Source organism: Bos indicus x Bos taurus, chromosome 10, assembly GCF_003369695.1.
Source record: "Bos indicus x Bos taurus breed Angus x Brahman F1 hybrid chromosome 10, Bos_hybrid_MaternalHap_v2.0, whole genome shotgun sequence".
Classification (NCBI taxonomy): Eukaryota; Metazoa; Chordata; class Mammalia; order Artiodactyla; family Bovidae; genus Bos; species Bos indicus x Bos taurus.
Genome location: NC_040085.1, coordinates 70913440 through 70929674, shown reverse-complemented (window position 1 = coordinate 70929674; position 16235 = coordinate 70913440). Strand labels below are relative to the sequence as shown.

At 43.4% G+C, this 16235-nt stretch overlaps 1 protein-coding gene across 1 annotated transcript in view; it reads right to left on the bottom strand.

Moving 5' to 3' along the window:
• Nucleotides 1-13570, bottom strand: part of FNTB (farnesyltransferase, CAAX box, beta) — an 80497-nt gene extending 66927 nt beyond the window's left edge. Inside the window, exon 1 of the mRNA XM_027554334.1 lies at nucleotides 13325-13570. Coding sequence (XP_027410135.1) covers nucleotides 13325-13468 — 144 coding nt within the window. The 5' untranslated portion in view covers nucleotides 13469-13570. The remainder of the gene's footprint in view (nucleotides 1-13324) is intronic.
• Nucleotides 13571-16235: the final 2665 nt, after the last annotated feature.

The following is a 16235-nucleotide window of genomic DNA, read 5'->3' as shown; positions in this document are numbered from 1 at the left end:
GCAGCACGCCAGGCTTCCCTGTCCTTCACTATCTTCTGGAGTTTCCTCAGATTCATGTCTCTTGTGTCAGCGATGCCATCCAATCATCTCATACTCTGTCATCCCCTTCTCCTCCTGCCCTCAATCTTTCCCAACCAGCATCAGGCTCTTTTCCAATGAGTTGGCTTATCCCATCAGGTGGCCAAAGGATTGGAGCTTCAGCTCCTACAAGTACGTGCATACAAGTATACTCCAAAAAGCACTTCAGGGAGCTTTTTAAAAGGAAAACTGGGAGATTTTGATACTTGCACTTTCTTATAGTTGAGCAATGTGATATATGCTGAATTTCAATAAAATAAAATTGATTCACATAACTAGCCTACTAAGCATTTAACAAGCAAAGCTCTGGTTCCTTTTATCAGAAGCATAAAAAATTAGTTAGTCTGACCATATGTAGGAACTTGTTCCACTTCCATTTAATAATCTTTCAGAGACTAGAACTTGAACCATGTCATCAGCAGGAGTCGAGGATTCGCCCCTGGATTCCCAGTGCTCCCTCCTTTAGGATCTGCAGCAGTACAATGCCTGTCACTTGCGGCCAGCTCTTTGGCCTGGCTCTCTTCATCCCATTCTACCTTCCCCTCTTCCCCATCTACCATTAGATCAGCCGCCTCATCCGTTGACCTAATTCCCTACCACAGCCAACCTGTAAGTCTTCCCTCTTAAGGGCTCCTCAAACTGGCATGGCTGTCCCTCAAACTTCATCTTTACAGCCCGACCCCATCCACATCATCCATGAAGTTGTTCTGACTCCCTCAGCCCACAACAGATCAGCTTCCACTCCCTGAAACCTCGCACAATGCAGTCAGAATTGAGCACTTCATTATATGCTCTTGTGAGTCATTCTATGATTGCTTCAGGAGTATTCTTTTTTTTCCCCTCTAAGAGAAAAGAATTCATCACCGACTCAATGGACATGAGTTTGCGCGAACTCCAAGAGATGATGAAGGACAGGGAAGCTGTATATTGTCACCCCACTTATTTAACTTATATGCAGAGTACATCATGAGAAACACTGGGCTGGATGAAGCACAAGCTGGAATCAAGATTGCCGGGAGAAATCTCAATAACCTCAGATATGCAGATGACACCACCCTTATGGCAGAAAGTGAAGAGGAACTAAAGAGCCTCTTGATGAAAGTGAAAGAGGAGTGTGAAAAAATTGGCTTAAAGCTCAACATTCAGAAAACTAAGATCATGGCATCCGGTCCCATCACTTCTTGGGGCTGACAGTGGCTGACTTTATTTTGGGGGGGGGCTCCAAAATCACTGCAGATGGTGATTACAGCCATGAAATTAAAAGACGCTTACTCCTTGGAAGGAAAGTTATGACCAAACTAGACAGCATATTAAAAAGCAGAGATATTACTTTGTCAACAAAGGTCCGTCTAGTCAAGGCTATGGTTTTTCCAGTGGTCATGTATGGATGTGAGAGTTCGACTATAAGGAAAGCTGAGTGCAGAAGAATTGATGCTTTTGAACTATGGTGTTGGAGAAGACTCTTGAGAGTCCCTTAGACTGCAAGGAGACTGCAAGGACTCCAACCAGTCCATCCTAAAGGAAATCGGCCCTGGGTATTCACTGGAAGGACTGATGTTGAAGATAAACTCCAATATTTTGGCCACCTGATGCAAAGAGCTGACTCATTTGAAAAGACGCTGACGTTGGGAAAGATTGAAGGCAGGAGGAGAAGGGGACGACAGAGGATGGCATCACTGACTCAACAGACATGGGTTTGGGTGGACTCCGGGAGTTGGTGATGGACAGGGAGGCCTGGCGTGCTGCAGTTCATGGGGTTGCGAAGAGTAGGACACAACCGAGCAATGGAACAACAACAAATAATTCTTCTAGATTTCCGTCAGAATTGACTGTTACTTGACTGAATGTTGTCTAATGACATCATGCCATTTTAAGCAGAGAATGCTTTTGCCTCTGTTCAAGGGCTGTCTAAAAGGAAAATGAGAGTAGTATCTTCAGTAACAACTGCTTTTGGTAAGCCTGCTACCTCTGAGACTGTACTGGTATTACCCTACCAGCCTGAATTATGGAACATTTGCAATGGGGTGGCTGCAGGTGACACAAAAAGGAAGACAATCACTAATAATACAACAACATCTTGCTTTGTGGTCATAAAAGGTCCTCTGAGCATCAGGTTCGTTGAGAAGTAAAACAGCTTGTCAAGACAGAGACCTCCAAAAGATACCCAGAATCTCAGAATTGCTCATTACCTCCACCACCACAGCCCTGAGCAGAGCCATCATCAATTCTGCAATAGCCACCTAACTGGTTTCCCTGCACCCACGCTGGCCTCCTCACAGCCTACTGTCGACAGTGACCTAAATGGGCCTGCTGAAATCTCAAAAGATTGTGGCCAAATCCTCCAGTTACAGATCAGTCTGACCTCTGGTAGGAAACAGATGGCACATTCAAAGTGGGTGATCCGAGGAGAGTTCCTATCACAACACGGGGGCCAGCAGCACAGGGGTCCTTCACCCCCTTCTAGACCTGAAGAATGAAGAGGAGGAGTGGAGGCGGAGGCAGAGCGCTGCATGGAGGAGACAATTAGGGATTGATCTGAAACCTAGAGACAGCCCCACCCAGACAATTCTTTGAGAAGAGAATACAGACGCCCATCTCATCCTTCTCTCTCACTCATCCCCTACTAATACTCCCTGTGGGTAAATGCAACCAGAAGTCAGAAAGCAAGGCTGCCTGTCAGTGCAGGTCTGCCTACTGGGACCTACAGAGCAGGTTAGAAAAGGGTGGAGTGGCTCTGGAGAGGTAAATGGAAGCTATTCAGCCAAATGGCTTCCCATCTCAATCAGAATATCTGAAAGACAAGATCCAACCTCAGCTCCTATTCCATTTGCTAACCTCTCTGCTCAGCGGCTCTCCACTCACCAGGCATACCCCTGCCTCCGGTACCCTGTACTTGCTGCCTTCTCTGCCCAGAATGCTTTTCCCCCAAATACAGGCATCGCTTGTCCCCTCACCTACTTCAGGTCTCAGCCGAAACATCACATCAGCAGCAGCTTCCTTTATCACCACCATATATAAAACCTCCCTGCTCCTACCCTATCCATCCGACACATTCCATCTCCCTTATGCTGCTTTCTTTTTCTCCACAGCATTTCTCTCTAACATTAGATAGAGATGGATGGACGGACACTTTTTTTTCTCTCCTTTTTAATTTACTGCCTTCCCAGCCTAGAACAAAAGTTTCATAAAGGCATCAACTCAGCTTCTTTTGTTCACTCCCTTATGTCCAGCATCTAGAATAGTGCCTGGCACAAAGAAGGCACTCAAGTATTTGTTGGTAAATAAAAAAATGAGTGAATGCAATGAAAAACCCAGAGCTAAGGACTCTTTCCACTGTTTAGAAGTTTAACTTCTATTATCAAAGTATTGTTAAGCAAATAGTCTCCTGATAATCAGATGGGAAGCAGGTGACAAGGACTTGTTTTTACTGGCAATGGCACAAAATTGAGCTCTGTCAGTAAATCCTTAAATATAAATGGAATCTTCAAGCAGAACCAAAGGAATAACAGTAGTATCTTCTGTAAACAACTCCTAGCAAGGTTGTTTTTTCTATGACTATATAATCATTAACCTACCAACCTGGTCCTTCTCTAAGACTCGGTCTTCTCATCCATTAAATGCATAAGAATTGAATGATATATTGGGTATGGAAAATATATGCCCAATAAATGGATACTAAAATGATTATTAAAACTACTGAGGCAGCTATGAGAATGAGATACTATGTTATCTTCCCATGATCTGGAACTGTTTATCCTAGACTTAAAATGTGAGCTGGAACAACAACATGGAAAAGAAATGTAAGATGCTTAACTCTCCACCACACAGTTGGGCCTAGATTTGAAAGACATCCTAATAGTACCCATGTTCCATATCAGAACCTAGTTTCCACACCTGGTCCAGACACTGGCCAACACTTCTGTAGACCAGAACTGTGTTGCATCCATTTCTGCATCCTTCATTATACCTAAGCACTTAGAATGTAAGTGCTGGGTTTTCCCTGATAGAAACTAAGCAGGGCCTCAACTGAAAAAAAAAAAAAAAAAAGTAGTGCAGGCAAAAGGGAAAGAACAGATCAGTAAAGTCCCTGATAATGTTCCTTTTTTTGACTTACCCCTCTAACCCTGGACGTCTCTGTTCTCCTCTGTAAATTAGACCAAATTCTGATGCCCTTTTTTCCACTAACATCTTATCTATCCATAGCCTTATCTGCTGGGTCAATTCAATTAACTGTACAAAAGGTGATCCTATAGTCTTAGGTCAGATAATAAAAAAAGGGTTGACCTGGATCAATTCAACAATCCATTACTTAGGAATACTGCCAAGATCCTGGAGCTTTTTTGTTGATGGGAGATTTCTCTGCAATCCTTTGCAAAAGACTTCTGTAGAAGGACACACTGGTGGGCTAAATAACCTGGGATGCTAGATTCAAAAGGTAAGTTCCCTTTCTACCCTAAAACACACGAAGCTTAGATCTCCAGTTAAAATATTCCCTCTCCTACTGAATGTATAAGTGTGTATTCAAACCCTTGTTTTGTTATTATAGTCAATACTTATAGTCAATACAATATAATACTTATCATTACTAATTTTACCAAAATTGAGGCTTCCAACCTCAGGTATGAAAATCAAAGGTTAAGCCTGGAGACTAATGTTACTAAGAGATCTTATTTTTAGTAAGCAGTCTAATGCTTATTTGTTGGTGCTAAAAAGAATCGTTCTGATCATTTCTAGTGACAGATGGGTAAGCATTTCCACAATAACTAACTTGGGAACAATTCCAATTGGAGGATGAGAAGAAAAACAAAACCATAGTTCACTACTCATTCCCCAGATACATTTCAAAGTGACAGGTTCTATCTACTTCGAGGCTGCAGTGAATGGCAAGAAGTCCAAAATGCATAGTCTTATTACAGTCTTACTTCCCAAACTGTATTATTTTCCAGTCTGTCTACCCTAGCCGGGTTCTGCAGTGCTCAAGATCAGTGACTATTTTATTTCTTTGTATTTCCAGCATTCAACATTTTGTCCAACACATTGCTGGTGCTCATATGATAGAAAAACTACTAAAATGCCCACCCATGATGCAGGCCTCAAATCTGGCACTGCAGCTCAGAAATTAAACAGAACCTGGAACTGTTTAGGTAACTGTTGACCGAAACCACCCGCCTTGGCCAAGCCCACTTGCCCAAGCTGTCTCACAAAAGGAGGTCCCATGGTGCTTCGACCAAAAACTAACTGGGAGAATTCAGGAGGGGCCAAAAGAGGAAGGAGATGACCAATCTCCCAGAGTCCTTCTCCCTGGAATCCATCTTGGCTGAGAGATGCACGTGCCACCAGGAAGGACCCTGAATCAGACTATGCGGCAAGCGAGATGATTAGCCAGACAACCTGGAAACGAATCCCATGACCATAAAACCTGAGACCGGTCGCCACATGGCAGTGAGGCTCTTCTAGGCTCCCTGACCCTGCTACTCTCCACCCAGAGGCCTCTTCCCAGTAACGCTTCTTGCTTTGTTAGCAGATGTGCCTCCTCCAACTATTCATTTCTTGGTGGTAGACAAGAGTCCACTCTCAGGCCCTGGAAGGGGTCCCCCTTCCTGTAACAACAGGCAACTCTGGTGGGACCCCTTTGCTACGACTGACCGCCTAACCACTTGGGGAACTCAGGGACCAGCTCACTCACCCACAGACCAGACCCAACAGCTGCTACCAGAGCCCTTTTGTCCCCGGCCTCCCCCTGATAGAGATGACTGGCCAGAGTGCCCCGACCAGATAACAAACAAGAGACTTTGTTGACCTTTTTTCCCTTCCCTCTCTCTTTTCAATCCCTCCTATCCTACCCTCCTTTCTTCTGTCCTGGTACTGGACACAGAAGTCTGATTGAAGGGCCTCAGCCTGAGCTGAGGGACGGAGCCTGATCACCTCTGGTGGGCAGAGAACTCCAATGATCTTACCTGGTTTCTGATAGGGCCAAGTTCCCATCCTTCCTTCCTATAAGCCCAGGAAAAATCCCTCTAATGCCTGGGCATCTGTAGGTGTCAGGAGACGTCCATAAGGCCACCCCTTTTTGTCCCGCCTTCTTCCCCTCTTCTTTCAATCTGTCCTTCTTTCCTCCCTTTGAAATCTTTGGCAACCTGAGACATTCCCATTTCCTGTTTGTCAGTACTGAGGTTTTGTGTCTCTGTAGGAGGTTTTCTGAGCCATTGCAATCTTGTGATGAAGGAAGTGTCTGATTACAAAACGGTGCCTATATGTGTGTTCTATTCTGTGTCCTGGGTTGTGATTTATGATGGCCATTCTGCTTTGTGACATGGGAAAGTCTGGTTCTGTCCACTGCAGAGCCCTCTTAGATGAATGCTGTCTGACTAGAAGGATTTTACCTATGAGCCTATGAAGAAGATGATATTTTATTAAGAGATTAAGATGATACTTTATTATAGTCCTGTGTAGCCACAATATGGGAGAAGGAAATGGCACCCACTCCAGTACTGTTGCCCGGAAAATCCCATGGATGGAGGAGCCTGGTAGGCTGCAGTCCATGGGGTCGCACAGAGTCGGACACGGCTGAAGCGACTTAGCAGCAGCAGCCACAATATTCTTCAGGCTCCAGAAAAACTGGTTTGGTGAAACTCTTAAAATTCCAGAACTGGTTATTTTTGTATATATGGTTAGAAAAAGAAAGCTTGATGAAACATCTTTTCAGAATTCTGACTTTGTGGGAACAAATTCTTCTAGGAGAACTTGCTTTTCTCACCCTGTACCTTGAGACCATGGCTCTCAGGATTATTTATCTTATCTAGATGATCACTAATTCTTGAGACTTAGGGGGGAAAAAAAAAGAGGAAAGAAGCTACTGAATTTTATGTTGTAATAGCTGATTCATGATTAAGTTTAAAAAATGAATCTATGAGTTCTCTGGTTGTATCTGTCTAAATGTCAGTGTACATTATACATATGTCCTTACCTTTGGATGGTGTTATCAAATACCATCCAAATTATCAAATGGTATTATCAAAATTAATTTGTCAATGAGCTCTACTTAATTGGCTTAAACAAAATTAAATGCTTATGTAAGTTCTCAAAAATACAGAAAATTACTGGTCAGAATTAATTTCAGATTTACAAGTACTGGGAAATATTCAGTATGAAATTAGTATCTGGTATTAAACCTTGTTTGTTGATTTAATTAACACAGACAAGTCTTTAGAGTTATTAAAGTATAATACCCTTATTGTACCTAGGTTTGATAGAAGTCAAATAAATAATAAATACATAAATTTTTTAAATAGATATTTTAAAAAAGCAAATGTTTTTAGAAACTATCACAGGCATTTATGTTCACCAATCTACAGAATATTAATTTAGAAGACATCATAATTGGTTACTTTCTCAGTTTTCACTAGAAATTAACGTTTTTAAGAGTTGAGAACTCTATAATTTAAATATGTAATTAGGGAAGAATTTCAGTATATAGTAGGAAAATAGGATGTGTGTTTTCAATGAACAAGGTATGAGGAATGGAATTGCATTTTATTAGGGGAAAAGACATAGAAGGCAATGGCACCCCACTCCAGTACTCTGGCCTGGAAAATCCCATGGATGGAGAAGCCTGGTAGGCTGCAGTCCATGAGGTCACCAAAGAGTTGGACACGACTGAGAGACTTCACTTTCACTTTTCACTTTCATGCATTGGAGAAGGAAATGGCAACCCACTCCAGTGTTCTTGCCTGGAGAATCCCAGGGACCGGGGAGCCTGGTGGGCTGCCGCCTACGGGGTCGCACAGAGTCGGACACGACTGAAGCGACTTAGCAGCAGCAGGGGAAAAGAAAGTGAGTCTGTCTTAGAGCTGGTTGTTTCTGTACGGAGAAGAGCATGGGGAACAGATTAACATGGGGGATACAGACCATGGGGATACAGACCATCCTGAGGATGGTCAGGATTGGCTACGTTTAGACTGAAGTTAATTGAATTTTGTTGTTAAAGGCAAGCTGGTGCAAGACTAGATTTGCTTTTCACTCTCCATTAAGAAAACAAAATTTCCTTTGAATGTTGTTTTGATAACAGGTTGTGTGAGTTTCTGTGCCTTGCTGTTGAGATCTCTTGCAACTTTGGTTAGGGAATAAGTATTATCTGCCAGTGACCTATGCTCTTACTTGACCAAGTGTTTTGAAATTTTTGACAAACTTCCCACATACCAAATTTTGATTAAAGTTCTTTTGACCTCCAGCTAACTTTGGGACATTTTAGAGGGTCTCTGAGGCATCTTGGAGAGAAGTATTTAACTAGTAGTATTTGATATATTAGATATACACGGACAGCATCATCACATGAGTGATAAACCTACTTAGAATATACTGTATGTATAAATATTATTAATATATACATTCTAAAAATTGTATAATTTTTTTAAATTTGGGTATGTCCTGATATCGGGCTTCCCAGGTGTTGCTAGTGGTAAAGAACTCGCCTGCCAATGTAAGAGACGTGCATTCAATCCCTGGGTATGGAAGATCCCCTGGAGGAGGGCATGGCAACCTATTCCAGTATTCTTGCCTGGAAAACCCCACGGGCAGAAGAGTCTGGCGGGCTACAGTCCATGGGGTCAAAGAGTCAGACATGACTGAAGTGACTTAGCACAACACCCTGATATCATGTTATAATTTAAGCTGTTATTTTAAAATGTGTATCACAGCAATAACTAAGTTTCTCTCATCAATTACATTGTGATCAAATGTTTAACCATGACTTTTTAAGTCTTTCTCTCATTTATAGACAATTATTGTACTCTGATAAATCTCAGATTATACAGGGGAACTGGGTAAGAGAAAAAAATCCTAATTAAAAAAATCTGATGGCTTCATTAAAAGTTAACAAAAAGGATTAGTTACATAGATTTGAGTAAACTAATTAATGTGGTTATAATTTTTATGGTTTCTGTCTGAAACATTATTAGTTTTTAATCTGTGTTTTCCAGATGTAAAGAAACACTCTCAGACTTCTCTGGTGGTACAGTGGATACGAATCCGCCTGCCAATGCAGGGGACACAGGCTCAGTCCCTTGTCCGAGAGGATTCTACATGCCATGGAGCAACTAAAGCCCATGTGCTGCAACTACTGAGCCTGTGCTCTAGAGACCACAAGCCACAGCAAATAAGACCTAGCACAACCAAAAATAAATTAATTAAAAAATAAGAAACCCCTTCAAACTAATTATGACTTACAGCAAATTCGTAAATTATACCTTTATAAGCAGAATTAAAATATTTCTCTTTTCTCTCTACCTGAGCTCTCTGGAGATTGGAAACTCTTAGGTTCCTAGCAACTTCATCAGATAAATTAGGAAGGCCACCTCCTAACAGGTACAGGAATCTCAAGGTATTCTGTGGACCTCAAAAAGGGAGGAATTCACTTAAATCTACAAGGCAAAATCTGTGATAAAAGCCCTCGGTGTGGCCTTCCTGGCCTCGGGAGGACTTTTATCAATGAATCAGATTTAATTTGAGGACAAATTAATTTTGATTTGGCTATATTTGATAAAAAAATGAGTGTGATTTTAGAGAAAAAGACGTTCCAATAGACACTAAAGTCTGTTTATTGAGGCCTATATTCACTAAGATCCATTTATCAAATAATTCCTTGCTGTTACAATGTTACATTGCTGCAAAGTTTAATTGAATTATTAAAAAGGCACACTTTGTTTCTGAAGCTTAACTCAGTAATCTATCTTTGGATGATGGTAAGATGTTCCATGATCTGCAACCAGAAGGTTAGCATACGGTCATTTAAATGTAAAGGCTCCCTTATTTTGGTAACAATTAAAGGTTTCCGAGGTGGTGCAGTGATAATAAAATCTGCCTGCCAATGAAGGAAACATGGGAGACGTAGGTTCGATCCCTGGGTCAGGAAGATCCCCTGGAATAGGAAATGGTAACCCACTCCAGTATTCTTGCTTGGAAAATTCCATGGACAGAAGAGCCTGGCAGGCTACACAGTCCATAGGGTCGCAAAGAGCTGGACATGACTGAGCATGCACACAACGCATCACCAAACCACTAGGGACAACCAGACTAGTACTACTAGGAAATCCGGCTGGGTGCTTTAGGGACAATGCCAATATATAATTTCCCTTGAAGATAAAGACTGATACAAAGCAGATTAAATCAGATGACCTGGGATATACCGGGCTGCACCTAATAGAAGCTCTTGACTTAAATTTTAATTTGTGACCTTACTAATACTGCCAGCTGTACTATTTTTTTTTATATTGCCTGTTTTACAAAACTGTTGTTTCTTGCATTTACAAATGTGTGACTGAGCCCCTGATAAAATGATGATACGTAGTTCCATGTGAGATCAATGATTATAAAAGCATAACTCTAGATATAGGAAGAAGCAACAAGAAGGAATATTGTCCTGGACCATAAGAGACTAAGGTGGCCTAGAGACTTCTGGCCACTGTTAATAAGGCCTAGGCCAGTAATAGCACACTAAGTGGCCCATCAGTGAAACCTTCACCAGACCTGGAAACGAGCATTCCAAGCACTGTGGGACAAAATGGTCATGAAATGCCCCCCAAACTATGATCGAATTTATGACCCTGAAGGGGCCCTGCCAACTGAAAGTTGGCACTTGCCACCTGCCTCTGCAACAATGCGGTCACTGGGCACTTCGGCCACTGACCTTCAACACATCTCGAAAGGAGTTCAGTGTGGAGATCAAGGATGAGATGCTCTGTGCGCTGGAAAAACTGACAGAACAGGCCTTCAGATAGTTATAGTTTCAAGAGATTTTATGAGCCCAAATTCTTATATCATCTCATACCTAGATAACACTAAAATTATCAGTGACACCTGCTTTGGCCAATTAAGGAGAAAAATGAAACTGAAAGTCAAAATGGAGTCGCTGTGGTTGAGACATTTAAGGTTATTAATACTAGGAGGCATTATGGACGTGATTTCAGACAAGGCCATGTACTGCTGAGAACTTGAGTTTTCTGAGCTGTGTCAGACATGGGATGTCACTGGCATTTCTCAAAACAATGTCCGCTGGTGACTGGTAGGTGCAACCTTATGGTTTCAAGGTATCCTCTTGTAACTAAAAAAATGAAAGTGCTTTAGATCAGATATTAACAAAAAGAAGAAACATATGTGTAGTGGCCGATAGCTCCTGTTACGTTAATGCTACATCAGAAGTTAAAACTTACTTAGGTACAATTAGACAACTGGTTTCAAGTCTCCCAAAGGTTCGAGGTTCAGAAAGGGTTTCAAGCTTATTCTTCTTAATACCTCAGGGAATGAGATTTATTTTGTCTAGTCCAGGTTTCATTCCTCTAATTACTTCTAATTAAGTCTGTTACACCAAAATGGTGGAACAAAGGATTGAGATCTTAATAATAAGAGACTCAGATCCAGTACCTGGAACTCAGAAACATTTCCAATTCAGTGTCTGGTCCGTAAATTGAGACAAGACTATGCCCCATTTCAACAGGAATTTGCCACTGCTATTGTTGTCCCATTCCCTGAAAGACTAAGAAGTATCAAAGAAGGGACTGAAACTGAGCAGGAATCTGTGAGGCTCCCCAGTACAAATCCTTTCTGTGTTTCCTGTTTGTAGGTTATATAGGTTTCATTCAGCCTCCAAGACCTTCACTGAGTTCCAAAGGGCAGATTCAAACAGTTGCTAATCAGGGAAGGGAGAGGATACAGAAATAGGGGAGGAACAGCCAAGTGGTGGGACAGCCTTGGGGCAGAGTCCTGGTTCCTACTCTAGGAGCATGCATATCTGTATCTTTGAGTTCTTTTGACAAACTGCCCCCCCTCCCCAACACACCAAAGTGGAGGATGGTAACTTCAGGCTGAGCCCAAGATTCCTGGCACACCATACCTCACTACCCACCAATCAGAAGAAAGTCACACACTCTGCAGCCCTCACCCCAAATGTTGCCTTTCTTTCCCCCCTCTCCCCTCTGCCCTGCAATGAACATCCTGTTAGGCCTCCTGTTTAGCCCCTGTTTCACCTGCTTACAAGGTTTATCTCTGACAGAGTCCAACAGTTTCAGGCCAAATTGTTACTATAAGGGTGGAAGTCAGTTTTAGACACAGAATACCTAGATTTAGATCAGGCAGAGAGAGATTTCTACTCTAGAAGGAAATGGCAACCCACTCCAGTGTTCCTGCCTGGAGAATCCCAGGGACGGGGGAGCCTGGTGGGCTGCCGTCTACGGGGTCGCACAAAGTCGGACACGATTGAAGCGACTTAGCAGCAGCAGCAGCAAAGAAGGTGCCCACTCCCAATAGGAAATAGCTACAGAAGAAAGAAACCTCTGCCCCAATTCCCAAGAAGTATGTTGAGTATGAAGTGTCTCCGGGGGAGTTAGGTAAGTGTTGACCAAAATAACCCAACTTGGCCAACAAGAGGTCCCCATAAGGAACGTGGTGCTTCAGACAAAAACTAACCAGGAGAATTCAGGAGAGGCTCACCGATAGAGAAGACCAACCTCCCAGAGTCTCCCTGGAATCCATCTTGGCTGAGAGATGCATGCCAAAAAAGGACCCTGAGTTAGGCTATGAAGCAAGCAACATGATTGGCCAGAGACAACCTAGAAACTAATCCCAATACCATAAAACCTGAAACTGTGAGCCACACGTGGCAGACCAGTTCCCCTGAGTTCCTTTACCCTGCTGCTCTCCACCCAGGCACCCCTTTCTCAGTAAAGTCTCTTGCTCTGTCAGCACATGTGTCTCCTTAGACAATTCATTTCCGAGTGTTAGGCAAAAGCCCACTATCAGGCCCTACAAAGGATCCCCCTTCCTACAACAGAACGGCATGACCACATTCTGGCCAATTCTCTTCCCCTTCTTTGTCCCACAACTACCATCAGGCTGTAGAAAGTGAACTCTCCATCAGAGAACCTCCCAATGTCAGGCAGAAAGGAGTGGGCTGTAAATCCGCTTGGGCTGCTTCAGTCCTCCAGGTACAGAACAAGATTCTCTCTGCTCCCCAAGGCTTAGGTACTGCTCTCTCGCTCCAGCTTTGACATCGACCCCTCCCCAACCTGGGCCAAAAAACCTCCACTCCCCCAACCCAAGCCTGGGCGCCCGGAGCTCCCCAAAGGGGAAACGCCGCGGTGCACCGTGGGAGCTGTAGTTCCCAGGTGAGTTCCGCGCCCCAGCAGCCCTGAGGACCGGACTCCCGCTCCCAGAAGCCCGCGCGCGGGCGCCTCGCCCAGTCAAGCCACCTCACCTGTTCTATGGACGTGACTGTTTCCACCGAGTCGTCCTGCAACCGCTCCCGCGCGTGCTCTGGCCTCAGACTGTACAGCGGTTCTGACCAGATAGGGGAGGAAGATGGAGGGCAACAGTAGGTGAAGGAACTCGGAGAAGCCATGATCCGGAAAGCAGCAGGCGGTGTATAGGGCTCAGCTTCGAAACCACAACGCGCATTGAAACTCGAGCGGGCTAGGGCGCTACGGTGAGCGGGTAGAGTCAAAAGATTCTGAACGCGAATTGCTCCTGCCACCTACACATCTTCAGGGAGTGGGATGCTGCCGCCCCCCTCTGGGCAAAGGGTTTGCTGCAAGAGGCTCAGTTTCCAAGCGGCAGGGAAGAATGTGTACGTCCGAATTTCATTTCACACACACCCCTCTTTTCAACATTCTGCTCATTCTCACTTAATTGTTATGTCAGTAGTTTGCAGTTGCGGGTGCCCAAGAGCCCAATGAGTGTAACTCTTAAAGCATTTCTGACAGCTCTCCTGACTGTCTTAATCATGCTATTACGAATAGAACTATTGTTCACCTTTGGGTACATGACAGCCGCCCGGGAGAAGCCAGCAAGTAGCTTCTCCACAAAGGCATCGCCATCTCCGCACGCAGTGATGGAGGAAAGGGGCACTATAATTTTCTCTATCTCATTGGGGTTATAGTGCGGTAGCAGAAACTAAAACGCAGTAGAAGGAACAAGTATAAGTCAAACAACCAAGAAATATTCACTCATTTATTTAGAAATTTCAAATGAAGTACCTACTATATGTCAGGGCACCCGTGCTAGGTCGCAGGAATACAAAAGTGAGCAAAACAAATCAGGTCCTTGCCCATGGGAATCCTACAGTCTGGTAGAATTGACAGAATTAAGTGAATGAACACAATAAATACATGAAGACTTGTGATAAATTGTATGAAGGAAAATAACAGGATCTGTGAAAGTAAAGGAGGAGGGGACTGATTAGACTGGCTGGTCGCCCCAAGCCTCTCCGAGTAAGTGACATGTAGAATGAGACTTGAAGGATGACAAGGAGCCATCGCACGTGAACAACATCCAAGAAGAGCCTCACAAGAGAAAGGAACAGCACGTTTGAGAGAACATGCAATAAATATGCTCATGTGTGTTTGTATTCAATCTGATATTTAATCTGAAGGTGTTCCAAATAAAAGAAATTCCTCTTAAGTGGGGTCAATCATCATATACATCTCCATTAAATGTTCAAGTTGTGATTTTAGGAAAACCCTGCTACCTTTGGGCAAGCGATAGAAGAGACCCTCTTTCAGGGACCCACAACAAAAAGACTACTCCAAAATTATAATACCAAGAGGTTAAATTATTTAGAGTCGGGGTGGGGGCTTGGAGGTTTGAGATGACAAGATGATAACAGACTTTCCAGATAGACTTGGACACAAGATCCATTTCCGGCTCAGAGGATTTTACTCTGTTCCCTCTCAATTCCAAGTCACATGTCTAGGACCCAGGAAACCGTGGTATGATATTTCACAACCAGCCATCCCCCTGTTCTCAGTGTCTAAAGATGAGGCCGGGAGGCCCAGAGGCCCAAGGTAGGTAAACACTATCACCATGTCCATTTTAGAGGTGCTGTTGTTGGGTGAAGTCCTGGAGGTGCCAGAATATTTCTAAATCTGGGAATAAGTAGGACTGTGTGGGTTAGAGTCATGGATATAGCTGTACAACATGAAATGGTCCCTGTTCTTCCCTCTGTATTGGCATCTTATTGCCTTTTATTTCTGTTTTGGAAAAAAAGATCTGTTAAGGTCTGGGTCAAATCTAAGAACTCCACCATCTTTGTTAAGAGTTGTTTTACTACCTAAAAATTTAAATTGAGCTACTGGACGAGTTACTGGAACAATTCTGTAACAAATTATAACATCTGTTGCAAGTGCACCTAAAGCAATGGCAAATTGTATTCAAGAAATAGAAATCTATTTCTGAATGCAGTCTCCTGCACAGTGGGATCTGAAAGAGGTTAATAGGGAGGAAGCAAGAGCCTCCTGAAGGATAGTCTCTTTATGTGCTGCTCAGTGAACTAAGTGCTGAGGAGACAGTGGTGAATAAGCCACACACGTGCTCAGCCCTTATGGGTCTCAAGATTTACCAGAAGAAACAGACATTAAACAATCATTACAGAACTGACTTCTTATTGCAGTTGGGGGAAATGGCATGAGGGAGAAAAAAGCACAGGATAGGGTGAGACTGCATGGCAGGGGATGGAGAAGGCGATGGCACCCCACTCCAGTATTCTTGCCTGGAAAATCCCATGGATGGAGGAGCCTGGTAGGCTGCAGTCCATGGGGTCGCTAAGAGTCGGACACGACTGAGCAACTTCACTTTCACTTTTCACTTTCATGCATTGGAGAAGGAAATGGCAACCCACTCCAGTGTTCTTGCCTGGAGAAATCCCAGGGACAGGGGAGCCTGGTGGGCTGCCATCTGTGGGGTCGCACAGAGTTGGACACGACTGAAGCGACTTAGCAGCAGCAGCATGGCAGAGGAGACTGAAGGTAGTCTGGAAGATCATGAGGAAATGATGACGGTGGGAGGACAATCCCAGGTAGAGGAAACCCAGTGGCAACAAAATCAAGTGACACAAAGAATGGAAAATACGAGGAGTTTATACTCTACGTAGCATTGAGAAGACTTTTCAGCCTTGGATCAGCGGTGGCCTACAAGTCATCTTTCCTCTGAGTTTAATAAAAACGATTTGTTCAAGAAGCAGAATGTACATAAATATCGGCAGTATGGCAGAAAATGATATATTTACAGGAGAAAGTCTTAGCAATGATAATAGCAACTCCAACTTGGACTACAGATGGTTTGGGTTTATTTAACTCAAGTGTATGACATTCTTCTAAATTAAACTGTGAATT